This window comes from Antedon mediterranea, chromosome 4 (genome assembly GCF_964355755.1).
Source record: "Antedon mediterranea chromosome 4, ecAntMedi1.1, whole genome shotgun sequence".
Taxonomy (NCBI): domain Eukaryota; kingdom Metazoa; phylum Echinodermata; class Crinoidea; order Comatulida; family Antedonidae; genus Antedon; species Antedon mediterranea.
Genome location: NC_092673.1, coordinates 29759891 through 29778059, shown reverse-complemented (window position 1 = coordinate 29778059; position 18169 = coordinate 29759891). Strand labels below are relative to the sequence as shown.

Here is an 18169-nt window from a genome sequence, read left to right as displayed (position 1 = left end):
TTTATTGACGTTTTTCATCTGTTTCTGTTTTATAACTACTGTGCAATATTGTTGCTTCTTTTTTTGGCGACACTTTATGCTCCTCCATGATTGCTTCACTCTTGTAGATACTAACACTATCCACATAATTTACAGTAAACACCTGACCTTTCATGCCTGACCAATGAACTTGTGTAAAATCACCAATACAACAATTTCATTTTTCTCCAAGGTCATGTATCAAACGATTAACAATACATCTAATTTTTGTTTTTCTTTCTTCAAGGTGAGATAATTTTGATACATCTAGTGAGTATGCTTTATATATAGCATTCTGCATCCATTTCAACAAAGTTGGTGTTACTCCCTCAAAATTTAAATGCTTTATGACAATCGATAATTCTAAAAACAACATAAATAAATGCAAATAAATAAATGAAATTTTGTTATTCTACAAAAATAATGTAATATTTACTATGTGAGTTCAGATTATAATTTTACAGTATGTGAAGTAAGTGTCTACAATTACTCTTAGAATGCTTTATTTTCACCGTGACATTTTTATTACCATTATATAACGGTAGACGTAAAAAAATGCTTTTACAACCGATTACTATTTATGTTATTACTCGTAGTCGAAATACTCCGCTATCAGTTTGGCTGTTACATAAATAAATTAAATTTCATATTATTTTCCCAATCAAGTTTATTATTTTGTCTATATGCATATTTATATATAAGTTTGTGTTTTTATAAACTTATAGATTTCAATATTTACCTTCAGATTTCTTATGTACTTTTCCGAAATGAGCAATATCATTTTTCAAACGTTTGAGAGAGATGAAATTTGGTGAAAACTTCAATGATTCTTGCTTTGTTTCTTTGGTCATCTTTGTTGTGTGAGGAAGTTGATCTGTCAGGAATTCTTCACGTAATTTAGTGACAGCAACGTGTTCATTAAACACTTCAAATTTGGGTGTCTCGAAAACAGAGACCTCGAAAACAGAGACCAGAGACCCGAGACCCAGGGTCTCTGTTTTCGAGTTTTTCTCGAAAACAGAGACCCCCACTAAAACGTCTCAATATTACATTATATAGGGGGTCTCTGTTTTCGAGTTTTTCTCGAAAACAGAGACCCCACTAAAACGTCTCAATATTAAGTCAATATTACGTTATATAGGGGGTCTCTGTTTTCGAGAAAATCTCAAAAACAGAGACCCCCTACATAATGTAATATTGAGACGTTTTAGTGGGGGTCTCTGTTTTCGACAAAAACTCGAAAACAGAGACCCCCTATATAATGTAATAATGTATATAATGTAAACGTTTGAGAGAGATGAAATTTAGAGAAAGGTCCAACGAATCTTGCTTTGTTTGTTTGGCTTCTGCGTCGTAACCATAGTGATTCTTTATAAAGATCTTACAAACTTGCTGTTAAATACATGAATTGAATTAAAAAAATGATTATTAACAGCATTTATTTATTTGTATACAACTATTATAGTAAATTATATAATATACACGCGTTGATTTTGAATAATGTGTTTGGTAATCAAATTTGATAAAATATAATCTGAAAGAAGTTTATATAATGATGATGTTCTGCTGCTTCAATGCGTCATTCATAATGTTTTTTGAGAGCATTCAGCAAATACCACTCTGATGTTTCTTCATATCAAACAATTCTGATGAATGTTTCTTTTAAACTAATGATTTTATTTAGAATGATATTTTAGATGTTTTATTTTTAAAATGTTTATTTTCAATAATATTGAAACTGTTGCACAATTTGTTGTAATTCTCTTATGCCTAAGCTAAACACAATAAAGCAGGGTTCTTGCAGGATGTTATATCACCAGAATTATATCATTAAAAGTATATGAATTTCCTACAGAAGCTACATCCAATATTGTGAATTTCTTCATTTGTATGTTCTTTGGGGTTTGTGCAACAAATTTTTTTTCTGCCATTTTAAGGAAATCTGATACTTAATGTTGATGGATTTAAAGAGAGGGCAGTTACAGTGACATCTGAACCTACACGTCACAGTACAGCACACATATTATAATTGATCCATATCACGCCTTGCCAATCTTTTATTCATTTTTTGTTTTCTGTAAAGTCTTCGATAGCTTTTCTTGTCTCTTCTTCCATTTACTTCTTCCTTCATATCTTTTAAGTGTTCTGCATGTTGCACCTCTCTGGCATAATTGTCTTCATCGTTAACACAATATTTATCTTGCAATTGTTCCACCTGTTCTACTTCTCTAGCCATTTCTTGCAAATATTCCCCTAGTTTAACATTTCTGGTATACCTTTGTTCTTCATGCTGTTCCTCTTCACACTCATATTCTTCCTCTTCTTCTTCCTCTTCACACTCATATTCTTCCTCTTCATTTATAAAGCTAAAGCTGCTACACATAGTCACATTGTCCACTTCATTGACAAGGAATGTCACAGTTTGGTTAAATTCCCCTGGTCGTATTGATTTTTCAAAATCACCTAAAATGCAATTCCATTCTTCTCCAAGAACATCTTCCAAATGCTTTACAATAAATGTCAATTTGGTTCTTCTGTCTTCAACTTGTTCTACTTTTGATAAGTCTAGTTCGTAGGCTTCCTTTACCACATCTTCCATGGATTTCAACATTTCTGGAGATAATCCCTCAGAATATGAAGTTGTTATAGAAAATGATTCTGAAAATTAAAAAAAAAACAAACATCACAGTTTAATTTGCCATTTGCTAATAACAATTATTTTCAAACATCATCAAACATGATACAATGTTGATGATATAAATAATAATTATTAATCCAGGTTCAATCAAGTTAAAAAAAATATAAAGTATTACTGTAGGGAAAACATACTGTATAATTTATTTTACCTTCAGATTGTTTGTGTACTTTTCCAAAACGAGCTATGTCATTTTTCAAGCGTTTGAGAGAGATGAAATTTGGTTCAAACTTTAATGATTCTTCTGCTTGTTGGGCCATCATTGGTGCTAAGTCAGGACATTTGTCTGCAAGAAATTGTTGACGCATTTTAGTGATCGCAACGTGTTCATTGAATACCTCAAATTTGTCTGCTTTTTTTATTGATTTTTGTTGTTCTGATATCTTCTTCTCAATTTCCTGGATTTTCCTCAAGATTGCATCTTTTTCTTTTTCCAGTACTTCAATCTTTTTCTTCTGTGTGTTCATTATTGTTTTTCTTAAAAGATCTTGAGCTAAAATAAGACTTTTTCTTATTTCTTTTGTATATTTCTCTAATAATTCCATTGCTTTCGATGTGTCATCGTCAATAATAGATATCATTGCTTCGACTTCTTCATGAGCTTTCTTCCAGTGGCCCAGTTGACATCCAATTTCTTCCATCATATCTTGAGCTGCCTTACGTATTGGCTCTGCTTCGGTTTTCACATACAACGTTGTGTGTTCCTCGTGACTATCTGTTAATCTCAAACCATCACCACAGACAAATTTAGAGCAATCGAGACAGAAGAAATTGTATGGTACTCCTTCGTGCACACTGCACACTCGATCTTTCATTTCTTTCTCCTTTTCTTGCTTCCTATTTACCCAATCGATCACATTTGTAACTTTAAATACGGATGGAAGTTTGTCTACCCCGTTGTCTACATCCTCTCCTTCTATAGAGGTAATGGCCCTGCAATTAGGGCAAGCAATATTTCGACGCCAACCATAATTATCTTGATCATGATATCTATACCTGTGCAATATTTCGCTTAACGGTAGTACTTCTTCTACTCGTACTTGTTCTGCCAACCTTTGGATACATAATTTACAAAATGCATGAGAACAACTTAGCTGTTTGAAAACATTTGTGTCACCTTGTGCTCCTCCAGGAACCTCAAAACACAATTCACATGTTAGTGCCTGTTCTTTCAATTCATCTAACACGGCACAAGCCATTTTAACGAAAAAACATATAGGCCGTGAGCGGCTAAACGCTAAGACTAGAGGTCTAGTTACTGAATTGTAAATGGCGTGGGATGTCAAAATCGATTTTCCCAAATATCTGAAAGGGGATTCCCCTGTTCTTATAATTTATACTATTATTGAGGGCGTGATGTAAATGTTTGTTTCTGGCACCACCATTATCACACCATAGTCAGCCAATGAAAGCTAGGCCATTTCAGATAGGAAAACACGGACGCAATACATGATTTTTTTAATAAATTTATTTACAAAACACAGTTAGACCAACTTAAATTGAAGAATCCAAGCAGATATTTACTAATCATACACGTTTTTTTAACAATACCGTATTTATAGAATACAATTTACATTTGACAGCTAAGACATGCAGATGAATTAAAGTTTTCTATAGGCCTAGAGGCGGCGTAGACATGGTTTGTTTGTTTTTTAATTCTGGATTTTTTTGTGTGATCTCTGTGCATTCACATGTTATTCTATTTCGTTGGCATGGTCTTCTTTGTAAGTACTGTGCATATCTTACAAATGTTATTCTATTTCGTTGGCATGGTCTTCTTTGTAAGTACTGTGTATATCTTACAAATGTTATTCTATTTCGTTGACATGTTCTTCTTTGTAAGTACTGTGTATATCTTACAAATGTTATTCTATTTCGTTGACATGGTCTTCTTTGTAAGTACTGTGCATATCTTACAAATGTTATTCTATTTCGTTGGCATGGTCTTCTTTGTAAGTACTGTGCATATCTTACAAATGTTATTCTATTTCGTTGACATGGTCTTCTTTGTAAGTACTGTGCATATCTTACACATGTTATTCTATTTCGTCGTTGACATGGTCTTCTTTGTAAGTACTGTGCATATCTTACAAATGTTATTCTATTTCGTTGACATGGTCTTCTTTGTAAGTACTGTGCATATCTTACAAATGTTATTCTATTTCGTTGACATGGTCTTCTTTGTAAGTACTGTGCATATCTTACACATCTAATTCTATTTCGTTGACATGGTCTTCTTTGTAAGTACTGTGCATATCTTACACATCTAATTCTATTTCGTTGGCATGTTCTTCTTTGTAAGTACTGTGCATATCTTACACATCTAATTCTATTTCGTTGGCATGGTCTTCTTTGTAAGTACTGTGCATATCTTACACATCTAATTCTATTTCGTTGGCATGGTCTTCTTTGTAAGTACTGTGCATATCTTACAAATGTTATTCTATTTCGTTGACATGTTCTTCTTTGTAAGTACTGTGCATATCTTACACATCTAATTCTATTTCGTTGGCATGGTCTTCTTTGTAAGTACTGTGCATATCTTACAAATGTTATTCTATTTCGTTGACATGTTCTTCTTTGTAAGTACTGTGCATATCTTACACATCTAATTCTATTTCGTTGACATGTTCTTCTTTGTAAGTACTGTGCATATCTTACAAATGTTATTCTATTTCGTTGACATGGTCTTCTTTGTAAGTACTGTGCATATCTTACAAATGTTATTCTATTTCGTTGACATGTTCTTCTTTGTAAGTACTGTGCATATCTTACACATGTTATTCTATTTCGTTGACATGTTGTTCTTTGTAAGTACTGTGCATATCTTACAAATGTTATTCTATTTCGTTGACATGTTGTTCTTTGTAAGTACTGTGCATATTTTACAAATGTTATTCTATTTCGTTGACATGTTGTTCTTTGTAAGTACTGTGCATATCTTACAAATGTTATTCTATTTCGTTGGTATGTTCTTCTTTGTAAGTAGGCCCTACTATGTATGTCATCGAGACAAAGGAATCTACGAGAATATTTACATCATTACTCTCCGGAAAATTATTGCCAAATAAGATTGAGCACCCTTTTTATACAGTGTTGTATAATGTATACCTCTCGGCACTATACATCCAACTTGATGATCCGAGTATTCTAAAGGATACACCTGTACACGTTCAATGTCATTATCTTCTGTACGAGATATAACTAAGTCCAGGATGTGACCCATTTTATGCGTCGGTTGATTTATGTATTGATGAAATCCTGTTTGAGTCGGTATATTTATAAATTCGGCAGTCTCCCACTTTCCGGGAATGTCCACATGTAGGTTGAAATCACCATTAATCATTTAATTAATTATCATTAGGAATAACAACAATTTCTTCGAAAAAAATTATACTTCTGCTAGAAATGTACTAGTCCGGAGACCATTTGCTCGAGATGGTGGAGGGCGTAAATTTTTTTTTATATATTTTTTAAAATTATTTTTTTTTCCCAATTTTTAATTGTTAAATAGGACATCACATTTTAAAGCTTTGCTTATAGTGATGCCCGATTCAATCAATCAATCAATACGTAAATTTTGCTTATAACCATGTTCATTTTGTAGGCCGCTGCCAATATACCGTGTAATCTTCCTAAACACTATCTGCTAGTTTTGATACTTAGAATATTATATGTATTCATCTTTTCTATTGATTGTAAACCTCTAATGAAACTTTGTATTTATTCAGTATTTTATTATTCAACTTCTGTTTGAATAAAGTCTATAAAACTATTAATTTTTATTATTATTACTGTAAATAATCACTGTATATATTATAATTTATATTTTTTTGGGGTAAAAATCACTGTAAATACACGTTATTATGGTTACCATTATAATACCAAAAAATGTATAATTAATTGAATAAAATCACATATATAAAAAAAATACCAACTAGTTTAACTTTATTCTGTACGCTAATAACACAATGTTCAAAACTCGCGTAAGTATAGGAAGATGAAGATAGGGATACATTTAGTGATTTTTATGAAGTAACCTGTATACCTGATTCCCCATAGTTGTTAGTGGCTCTGATCATCAATAGTCAACCACGTCTATAGTAACCAGTAGTATGTTAACATCGTAAAGCAGGACGTGATCGGCGAAGATGACGGTCTTAATTCGTTCACAGGTGAACGTTGATATTCAAAATTTGATTCACGCAGAGAATAGCACGAAGATTTTCTTTATTTTTCCTACCAGGAGCAAGATTATTATATTTTACAATGTTTCTAATGTTTTTAGGCCTAGGTACATGATATATACGTTTTTTACAGCTCACTATGTTGGTTGGTACACTAACTCAAATTTGAGCACGCGACTGCAGCCATGTACATGGCCTTGTTATTACCTGCTTTTCGACGAGAATGACGCAAAATTCCAAAACCATTTAAAACGCGGTAAGTATCATCAGAAATAGAATGATTCGCATTCATATCCAAAAGCTGTTGTTTAGAATAACTTCGTTGTGACGTGTTGCTTTGTTTAACATTTTGCCACTGGCTCGGCGCGTTGTTGTATACCTCTTTTAAAGCTGGGTTCAACACTTCTACTCTGGAATATTCTTCTTTTTTTAAAATTACTTCTTTTTCATATTTTTTCTGCTCTTCCACTCCTACTAATTTATAAATAATGACATTGTCTGTGTCATTTACCAAGAAATTCACAGTTTTGTTAACTTGCACTGGCCATTGCGATCTTTCAAAATCACCTAAAATGCAATTCCATTCTCCTTCAAGAACATCTTCCAAATGCTTTACAATAAATGTCAGTTTGGTTCTTCTGTCTTCAACTTTTTCCATATTTGATAAGTCTAGTTCGTAGGCTTCCTTTACCACATCTTCCATGGTTTTCAACACTTGTCGAGATAATCCTTTAGAATATGAAGTTGATATGAATTTTAATGATTCTGAAAAATAAAAGTCAACAGTTTTCTGTGAATCCACTTTCCATATTTCTAGATCATATACGATCATATAGACCAACAATCTTGTAGAACATCCAAATTCAACTGGTTAATTGATATTAATCATTGATTATTAAATAAATTATATCTAATTATCATTCAATATTAAATAAAGTTATTGAATTTGCTGTGCTCAAACATAATACTACAGTAATTTAGGCACATACTTTCTTGTAATGGAGCTCAACAGGTCAAGATATAGGTAGAAGAACATATTTTAAATCAATTAGGCCTAATTAGTTAATTAAAAGAATTAGATACAGATAGAAAAAAGGTGACCTAAAATTGATAAGTTAAATAACCATTTAACAATAAAAAAAATATGGACAACATAAAGTGAACTTCGAGTAAAAAAAATTTACTATAGTTATTTAATACTCTTCTGTATTTACTGATACTGTATGTATTAGCTCTACTTTATAATATGTATAAATTAAATTATCGAAGTTTATGTATAATATATACTTACTTTCAGATTTATTATGCACTTTACCAAAATGAGCAATATCATTTTTCAGGCGTCTGAGAGAGATGAAATTTGGTGCAAACCTTAATGAATCATCTTCTGTTTGTTTGGTCATCTGTGTCGTGTCTGGAAGTTGATCTCTCAGGAATTCTTGACGCATTTTAGTGATTGCAACGTGTTCATTGAATACCTCAAATTCATCTGCTTTTTTCATTGATTCTTGGTGTTCTAATATCTTCTTCTCAATTTCCTGGATTTTCCTTATGATTGCATATTTTTCTTTTTCCAGTACTTCAATCTTTTTCTTCTGTGTGTTCATTATTGTTTTTCTTAAAAGATCTTGAGCTGATATCAGACTTTTTTTTATTTCTTCCGTATATTTCTCTAATAATTCCAACGCTTTTGATGTATCATCATCAATACTCGATATCATTCCCCTGACTTCTTCATGAGCTTTCTTCCAGTGGCCCATTCGAAATTTAATTTCTTCCATCATATCTTGCGCCGCCTTGCGTATTGGTTCTGCTTCGGTTTTAACATACAATGTTGTGTGCTCCTCGTGACTTTGTGATAATCTCAAACCATCACCACATACAAATGCTGAGCAATCGAGACAGAAGAAATTCAATTGTACTCCATGCTCACGACAAACTCGATTTGTCGACTTATCTTGTTGTTTCTTATTTATCCATTCGATCACATTTGTAACCTGAAATGCTGACGGAAGTGCGTCTACATTCCCCCTGATTTTCTTCCTGCAATTAGGGCAAGTGATAATTCCACGACAATAGCCTTCTGCTACTGTCCACTTTTGAATACATGATTTACAAAATATGTGAGAACAACTTAGCTGTTTGAAAACATTTGTATCACCTTGTGCTCCTCCTCCGGGAACCTCAAAACATAATTGACATGTTAGTGTTTGTTCTTTCAATTCATCTAGCAAGTGATAAGCCATTTTGTTGAAAGACACATAGGCCGTGAGCGGCTAACGCTAAGACTAGATAGAGGCTTAGTTACTGAACTGTAAATGGCGTCGGGTGTCAACATGGACTTTCCCCAATATCTAAAAGGGGATTCCCCTGTTCTTACAATACTATTATAGAGGGCGTGATGTAAATGTTTGTTTCTGGTGAGGCCCATAGTTACTTTACTAAGACTATGATTACAGTAGCCGATGACGTACAGCCAGAAAAAAAAACAGGCCTTAAACAATACATGATATTTTTTAATTGAAGAATCCAAGCATATTTACTAATCATACACGTTTTCCTCTAAAAAATACCGTATTTATAGAATACAATTTACATTTGACAACTATGGCATGCAGACGGATGAGGCTCTCATAAATTAAAGTTCTATAGAGGTGGCCTAGACATGTTTTTTTTACTTTTTTGTAATGTATTTTACTGTGCATATCTTACAAATGTTATTCTATTTAGTTGACATGTTCTTCTTTGTAAGTACTGTGTATATCTTACAAATGTTATTCTATTTCGTTGACATGGTCTTCTTTGTAAGTACTGGGTTATCTTACAATGTTATTCTATTTCGTTGACATATTCTTCTTTGTAAGTACTATGCATATTTTAAAAATGTTATTCTATTTCGTTGACATGTTCTTCTTTGTAAGTACTGTGCATATTTTACGAAGGCTTTTCCTATTATAACCTTTACAGTTACCATCATATGAATTTACTTCTCAAGCATATTTGTCTTATTTGTACATCTTTTTAGAAAATAATACCACTCTGATGTTTCTTCATATCAAACAAATCTGATTAATGTTTTTTTTTACTTAAAGAACCTAAAGCAAGTATTAATACACATTTTTAAAATGTTTATTTTCAATAATATTGAAACTGAATGAAATTATTGTTGCAATCAACGTTTTTTGTTTCACGATTGTTTGTAATTCCAAAAGTAATTTTTACCCTGATATATGAACTAAACACAATAAAACAGGGTTCTTGCACGATGCTATATCACCAGAATTATATTATCTTAACTACTAATGTGCTAATATGATTGTCTTTGTTAGCTATATCCAATATTGTGCATTTCTTCATTTTTATGTTCTTTTGGGATTTATGCAACAATTTAACAGATTATTTTAATTTTTTCTGCCATATTATGAAAATCTGAGACTTAGTGTTTATAAAACTTAAAAATTGATGAAAGGGATGGCAGTTACAGTGACATCTGAACCTACACGTCACAGTATAGCACACATATTATAATTGATCCATATCACGACCTGCTAATCTTTTATTCATTTTTTGTTTTCTGTAAAATCTTCGATAGCTTTTCTTGTCTTTTCTCTCAATGTTTCTGTAAGTATTAATACATGTTTTTTTAAATGTTTATTTTCAATTGAAACTATTGGTTCTGCTTCGGTTTTCACTAACACACAATCTTAAATCATCACCACAAACTAATTTAGAGCAATTAAGACAGAAGAAATTCAATTTTACTCCAAGCTCGCGACAAACTCGGTTATCGACCCTTTTTAGTCGCGTGGAAGCGACTCTATAGTTCACTATGTCGGTCGGTCTGTCTGTCTGTCGGTCTGTCTGTCTGTCTGTCTGTCTGTCGGTCCGGTATCACTATGCGTTTTATCGCTTTCTGACCTTATCTTGATATCAGTTTAAGCTAGGTCAATTTTTCACAGTATATTCCTTATGGCCAGGAATCAATGTGGTTATGTTTTCACGGTGCGCAATAAAACATTACGCGGTCTACGCACGATTTAACGAAATCACGTTTGTAATCATATATCTTCACAACCATGAATCACAATTAAATAAAATTTGGTACTCATAAATTTCAGGGCATAAATCATCATATGGCAATACAATTACGTGCGTAGCGCATGTAACGCATGCGTACGCGCGCTTAACATTTTCAAAATTGATTTTCGATGAAATAAGAGTACATTTTAGGCAATTTTAAGCGTTTACAAAATTGCCATGAGTGCGCATATTTTTGCGCGCGCACTGCGCGTTAAATGTTATTGCGCACTCTTTTTGCCCGATTTCTGTTTTCTTGACTTACTTTTCAACTCGAAATTACGTTATACGAGCACGTCGAAAGTGACAGGCTACGCACGTGTAAATTAAAAAAAAATAAATGTTTTTAAACATTTCAACATTTTTAAACATGTTCAGTAATTTCGGTCAGTATAGTTCACTATGTCGGTCGGTCGGTCTCTCTGTCTGTCTGTCTGTCTGTCGGTCTGTCTGTCGGTCCGGTATCACTATGCATTGTGCATTGTAGCACGCGACTTAATGGCTGTTGGCCTTGTTCTTTTACTTGTTGCTTCTTATTTATCTATTCTATCACATTTGTAAATGAAATGCTGACAGAATTTGTCTAGTGGGTTTCCATTCTACAGGTAGGGCAAGTGATATTAAATATAAATGTTGGCATGGCATTCAACTCCAGTTTAACTTTTTAATACATAATTTACAAAATGTGTGAGAACACAGCATAGCTGTTTAAAAACATTTGTTTTACCTTTAATTCAAGTAAAACTTGATATGCTATTTATTTTTTAAAAAACGATCATTCAGCAATAATAATGGCGACAGTTAGGCAAACTTTGGAATTTCCAATCTGTTAAATATTAAATGCATTTAGAATTGTTGTATACATATATTATTGTATAATAAACAATACAACTTAACTCACTGCCACAATTAAGGGCGTTTTTTTCAATATCTTTAAAGATATAATAATTATTTCCATCCTCTTATATATTTGTTTTATATTGTTTATTACTCATGTCTGAAATTAGGAAAGTTAAATAAACAATGCAGATTTTATATTATTTTTTATAATAACTAAATATATATAATTATATACACAAGCAAGTCGAAAACAAGGCAATCTTTTTTTTCAGCAGCTATGTAATAAATTAAAGTGACATAAAAACTAACTTTTTAAAAACTAATAAACACATCAAATTACTTTCATTCATCTTTTTTACCACATATATGGGTGGATAATAATACCATGTTATGATTGGGACAGAACTTAAAAATTAATTTGTGTATTTGATATTATTAAATATGTTATACTTAAATAAAATTAGTCTATTTTTATTTTAACTATAGTAAATGAATAGCCAAATACTCTGATTTATCGTTTTATTTAAATTAAGATTATTTTCATTCTAATGTTGAAATCTCTAAAAAATAACACTATATAAAATAAAATGTGTTATTTATTTATAAAAATGTTAAAATTTAATATTCAGATTTAATATTTGGATCTTTTATTTACAGTGAATTTTTTACGGTAAGTTGTCACTATAGGCCTACTAGAGAACTTGTAACAAGTATTAATACATGTTTTTAAAATGTTTATTTTCAATAATATTGAAACTACATGACATTATTATTGTAGTTTTATTTGGTCATCAAAGAAACATGATTCAAATCTTGTTATTCATTACAATTTTTTTCTCTTGCTAAGTTTTAATCTAATTCTTGTATTTTACATAATTCATAGTGTACAACTTTGTCATTGATCCATTTTGCACTTTTCGAATCTTTTAAGAAACATTTTTTCGCCAATGATGAAATGAATTGTCTTTTTGTTTCACCCTTTCCACTTCTCTGGCATGTTTCTTGCAAATCTGTTTTTTTTTTAGTTTTCTCATAGGCCTACTTGTACACTTTTCCTCTCTGTTCAAAGAATATTGTAGTACTGACGTAGGCCTACTCTCTCTGCACTGTGTACTTCTGTGACATGATTACCATTGCCAAGGGATATTGATCACTTCTACTTCCTCACCATATGTTTCATGTTCTTCCTCTTTGTCACTTTCTTCCTCTTTTTCACTTTCTTCCTCTTTTTCACTTTCTTCCTCTTTGTCAATTTCTTCCTCTTTTTCACTTTCTTCCTCTTTGTCACTTTCATCCTCTTTGTCACTTTCTTCCTCTTCTTCACATACTTTCATTTCATTATTATCCCATTCTGCTACGTTATAATATTTGTAGCCACTGTATACCTCTTTCACTAAATTATAAATAGTAACATTATCTGTGTCATTTACAAAGAATGACACAGTTTTGTTAACTTGCACTGGCCATTGCGATCTTTCAAAATCACCTAAAATGCATTTCCATTCTCCTTCAAGAACATCTTCCAAATGCTTTACAATAAATGTCAGTTTGGTTCTTCTGTCTTTAACTTTGTCCATATTTGATATATCTAATTCATATGCTTCCTTGACGACATCTTCCATGGTTTTCAACACTTCTCGAGATAATCCTTCAGAATGTGAAATTGTTACAGAAAATGAATCTTAAAAAAAACATCACAGTTTAATTCAATGTACAGTATTCTTTAAAATTTACCACTATACTATTAACAATTATTTTCAATATCAATCATGATACACTAGTGATTATATTATAAATAGTAATTATTATTCCACATTCAATCAAGTTCAAAATTAATTTAATTTGAATAAAGTATTAATTTACTGTAGGGAAAACGTACTGTAAATTTATTTTACCTTCAGATTGTTTGTGTACTTTTCCAAAATGAGAAATATCATTTTTCAAGCGTTTGAGAGAGATTAAATTTGGAGTAAACTTTTAGTTACTTCAGTGATTCTTCTGCTTGTCGGGTCATCATTTATCAGAAATTCTTGACTCATTTTAGTAATAGCAACGCAATATTAAATAAAGTTATTGAATTTGCTGTGCTCAAACATAATACTACAGTAATTTAGGCACATACTTTCTTGTAATGGAGCTCAACAGGTCAAGATATAGGTAGAAGAACATATTTTAAATCAATTAGGCCTAATTAGTTAATTAAAAGAATTAGATACAGATAGAAAAAAGGTGACCTAAAATTGATAAGTTAAATAACCATTTAACAATAAAAAAAAATATGGACAACATAAAGTGAACTTCGAGTACAAGAAATTTACTGTAGTTATTTAATACTCTTCTGTATTTACTGATACTGTATGTATTAGCTCTACTTTATAATATATATGAATTAAATTATCGAAGTTTATGTATAATCTATACTTACTTTCAGATTTATTATGCACTTTACCAAAATGAGCAATATCATTTTTCAGGCGTCTGAGAGAGATGAAATTTGGTGCAAACCTCAATGAATCATCTTCTGTTTGTTTGGTCATCCGTGTCATGTCTGGAAGTTGATCTCTCAGGAATTCTTGACGCATTTTAGTGATTGCAACGTGTTCATTGAACACTTCATATTTATCTGCATTTTTTATTGTTTCTTGGTGTTCTGACATCTTATTCTCAATGTCCTGAATTTTCCTCATGATCGCATCTTTTTCTTTTTCCAGTACTTCAATCTTATTCTTCTGTGTGTTCATTATTTTTTCTGTTAACCGTTCTTGAGCTGAAATCAAACTCAAACAAATTTTTTCCGTATATTTGTTTAATAGTTCCATTGCTTTTGATGTATCATCATCAATACGCGATATCATTCCCCTGACTTCTTCATGAGCTTTCTTCCAGTGGCCCAGTTGAAATTCAATTTCTTCCATCATATCTTGAGCTGCCTTGCGTACTGGTTCTGCTGCGATTTTAATATACAATGGAGTATGTCCCTCGTGACTATGTGTTAATATCAAACCATCACCACATACAAATTTAGAGCAATCCAGACAGAAGAAATTGTATGGTACTCCGTGCTCATTGCACACCCGATCTTTCTTTTCTTTCTCCTCCTTTTCTTGCTTCGTATTTACCCAATCGATTACATTTGTAACTTTAAATGCGGATGAAAGTGTTTCTGCATCACCCTCATGTATAGAGGTAAAAACCCTGCAATTAGGGCAAGAAATACGTATATGTCGACAAATACCTGAAGGATCTGCTTGCGTGTCTGCTAACTTCTGAATACATAATTTACAAAATATGTGAGAACAACTTAGCTGTTTGAAAACATTGGTATCACCTTGTGCTCCTCCAGGAACCTCAAAACACAATTCACATGTTAGTGCTTGTTCTTTCAATTCATCTAACACGGCATAAGCCATTTTGTTGAAAGACACAGCCCGCGAGCGGCTAACGCTAATTTAGGCCTAGGACTGAACGGTTAATACTCTAAATGGCGTCGGGTGTACAAATGGAATTCCCCATCTAAAAGGGGATTCCCCATTAATACAAACTATAATAGAGGGCGTGATCAACAACAGCATTATCACGTAGCTTATCGTATCGTTCAGTCAGAACAAAACACCGGGGGCCTTTGCCGCAGGAAAACACGGACATGCACTAAATTGTTTTTTAATAAATTTATTTGTTAGAAGCCAACTTAAATTTAAGAATCCAAGCACATTTTAATCATACACGTTTTTTTCAACAATACCGTAATAGAATACCATTTACATTTGACAACATGCAGACAGATGAGGCTCTCATAAATTAAAGCATGTTCTTCTTTGTAAGTACTGTGCATATCTTACGAAGGCTTTTCCTATTATAACCTTTACAGTTGTTGTAACCATCATATGAGTCTACTTCTCCCGCATATTTGTCTTCTTTGTACATCTTTTTAGTATAGGATTCTGAAAAAAAAGAAGATATTTATACATTCAATGAAAAGTTCTTTTTCCAATTTTTATGAATTTCTAATTATGTATTCAAATTTATTTTCTCCACTGTATAACAACATAATACTAATAATCCAGGTTCATAGTTTTAGCTACAGAATATCAATATTACTGTTAAGCCGAAGAGACAATAGCAAGGAATTGAACTTATATAATGCGACATTTATATAGCGCTATTTCATGAAGATCAGAACGCTGTGGACTTGAGATGTTACACCTTTTCAACAACATTCTTCTCCCCTAAGGGTCACATCGTGTCATCGGCAGCCAACTACGGTGCCATTACGTCTGTCCACGACAGTGTGTGTGTGGGTGTGTGTGTGTACTATTACACCGGGGGTAACCCCCTACTCGTCTCGAAAGATGTACAGGTTATAGGTTCTTTAAAGTGCACACGAGCAATATGCATACACTGGACCTACGGTTTATAGTCCTTATCCGAGAAGAACTTGTTCTACCACCAGAACCATGGAACCTCTCCGGGATTGTAGGCCTGCTGTTAGATTTATTAAATATTATTGTGTATACTATACTGTACTTGCTTTCAGATTTCTTGTGCACTTAACTTCTCCAAAATGAGCAATATCTTTCTTCAAACGTTTGAGTGAGATGAAATTTGGAGAAAGGTCCAGGGAATCTTGCTTTGTTTGTTTGGCCACCTGCGTGTTCGTCTGCACAAAATTCATGAATTTCAGTGATCGCAACATATTCAATAAATGTTTCAAAACTGTCAGCATTTTTCATTGATACTTTGTGTTCCGAAATCTTCTTCTCGACTTCCTGAATTTTCGTCATGATTGCATCTTTATCTTTTTCTAGTAGTTGAATCTTTTTCTTCTGTGTGTTCATTATTGTTTCCTTTAGACGATCTTGTGCTGAAATCAAACTCCTTTTTATTTCTTCCGTATACTTTTCTAATAGTTGAATTGATTTTGAGGTATCATCGTCAATAATAGATATCATTGCTTCGACTTCTTCATGAGCTTTCTTCCAGTGGCCCAGTTGACATCCAATTTCTTCCATCATATCATGAGCTGCCTTACGTATTGGTTCTGCTTCGGTTTTCACATACAAAGTTGTGTGTTCCTCGTGATTTTCTGTTAATCTCAAATCATCACCACAAACGAATTGAAGGCAATTTAGACAGAAGAAATTCAATTGTACTCCGTGCTCGCGACAAACTCGATTTGTTTTTTCTTGTTTCTTATTTATCCATTCTATCACATTATTAAATTGAAATGCCGACGGAAGTGCGTCTACATTCCCCTCTTTTATATGGGTAAGAGCCCTGCAATTAGGGCAATTAATAAGGGTTGAGAGGAATTTATATTTACCGCCATTAGAATCTATCAACTTCTCAATACACAATTTACAGAATGTGTGAGAACAACTTAGCTGTTTAAAAACATTTGATTCACCTCGACCTCCGTCGGGAATCTCAAAACACAATTGACACGTTAGCGCTTGTTCTTTTAATTCCTCTAAAACAGGATATACCATTTTTCGGAAGACTTCAAAATCAGTACACTACGTACATACAGTAAAAGATATGGCTGCTCTGATCGTGTCTGTCAGGACCTGTGGAATTGCACATCTGCACAGTCGTCATGCATGCATCCGCACCTGGCAGCGTATATCCCCGGCCGCGATTTTTTTTTTCGTACATAAGTTGGGGACCCCCTCATGAAACGTCACAAAATAAACATGAATAATTCATCAGTTAAATTTGTTGTTCCGTGTGCACCCAAGCGTATAGCAACAAAGGAAGCGATTACACAACTGCGATACGATACTTTCTACAGTAGGCCTAGGTAAGTCAATTCACGCGATTGACTTCGCGCACTCTTCTTCACACAAAATGTGTCGAGTCGAGGCTAATCGACAGCTAGGCAAGACATTAAACTAAGTAGTAATTCATTGGACATAGCCAAAAGAAAGCTTAGACCCACAAGAATAAAGAATGTGTATAATTTGTGTACTGTATTTTTTTTTTATTCTGCTATTTTATTATCAAACAATGCATGTACTCAAAGGAACTTTAAAAATGCGCGTATATGAACACATGAGATGGGAAGATTAGACCCACGAGAATAAAAAATGTATTTTTGTGTAATGTTTATTGTTTAATTTTGTTGACTTATTACTCGGATTGTGTCATACCTATAACACACAGTACACACACAGCTCTACTAGAATAGACATAATGTCTAGAGACTAATAATTAGGCCTAGGCCTAATAGTATTAATAGAAACTATAATTTTAACACGTAATTCTTTAGTAAATTATATTAAAAACACTATCATAAACTAAAGGCTGATTATTTCGACAATCCACACAAAACGCCGCTATTCTTCTATGAAACAAC

At 32.7% G+C, this 18169-nt stretch overlaps 4 protein-coding genes across 5 annotated transcripts; all 4 read right to left on the bottom strand.

The window, feature by feature from the left end:
- Positions 1-1505: 1505 nt before the first annotated feature.
- LOC140047763 (uncharacterized) lies at positions 1506-3912 on the bottom strand. Its single transcript, XM_072092798.1, has 2 exons — positions 2865-3912; positions 1506-2676 (listed from the first exon to the last, which is right to left on the bottom strand). The coding sequence occupies exons 1-2, from the start codon at positions 3910-3912 to the stop codon at positions 2042-2044; spliced, it is 1683 nt and encodes a 560-aa protein (XP_071948899.1). The 3' UTR covers positions 1506-2041.
- A 2599-nt stretch (positions 3913-6511) lies between these two features.
- On the bottom strand, positions 6512-9198 carry LOC140046270 (uncharacterized). The gene is made up of 2 exons (XM_072090849.1): positions 8192-9198; positions 6512-7665 (listed from the first exon to the last, which is right to left on the bottom strand). The coding sequence occupies exons 1-2, from the start codon at positions 9144-9146 to the stop codon at positions 7055-7057; spliced, it is 1566 nt and encodes a 521-aa protein (XP_071946950.1). The 5' UTR covers positions 9147-9198; the 3' UTR covers positions 6512-7054.
- Positions 9199-12338: 3140 nt separating this feature from the next.
- LOC140047226 (uncharacterized) lies at positions 12339-15275 on the bottom strand. Of its 2 annotated transcripts, none has more exons than XM_072092117.1 (2): positions 14243-15275; positions 12339-13498 (listed from the first exon to the last, which is right to left on the bottom strand). In XM_072092117.1, the coding sequence occupies exons 1-2, from the start codon at positions 15225-15227 to the stop codon at positions 12945-12947; spliced, it is 1539 nt and encodes a 512-aa protein (XP_071948218.1). In that variant the 5' UTR covers positions 15228-15275; the 3' UTR covers positions 12339-12944. The 2 variants fall into 2 exon arrangements, with proteins under 2 accessions (XP_071948218.1, XP_071948219.1); XM_072092118.1 differs by having other exon boundaries at positions 12339-13465.
- Positions 15276-15665: 390 nt separating this feature from the next.
- On the bottom strand, positions 15666-17327 carry LOC140046269 (tripartite motif-containing protein 59-like). Its single transcript, XM_072090848.1, has 2 exons — positions 16346-17327; positions 15666-15758 (listed from the first exon to the last, which is right to left on the bottom strand). The coding sequence occupies exon 1, from the start codon at positions 17301-17303 to the stop codon at positions 16365-16367; it is 939 nt and encodes a 312-aa protein (XP_071946949.1). The 5' UTR covers positions 17304-17327; the 3' UTR covers positions 15666-15758; positions 16346-16364.
- Between the last annotated feature and the right edge of the window lie 842 nt (positions 17328-18169).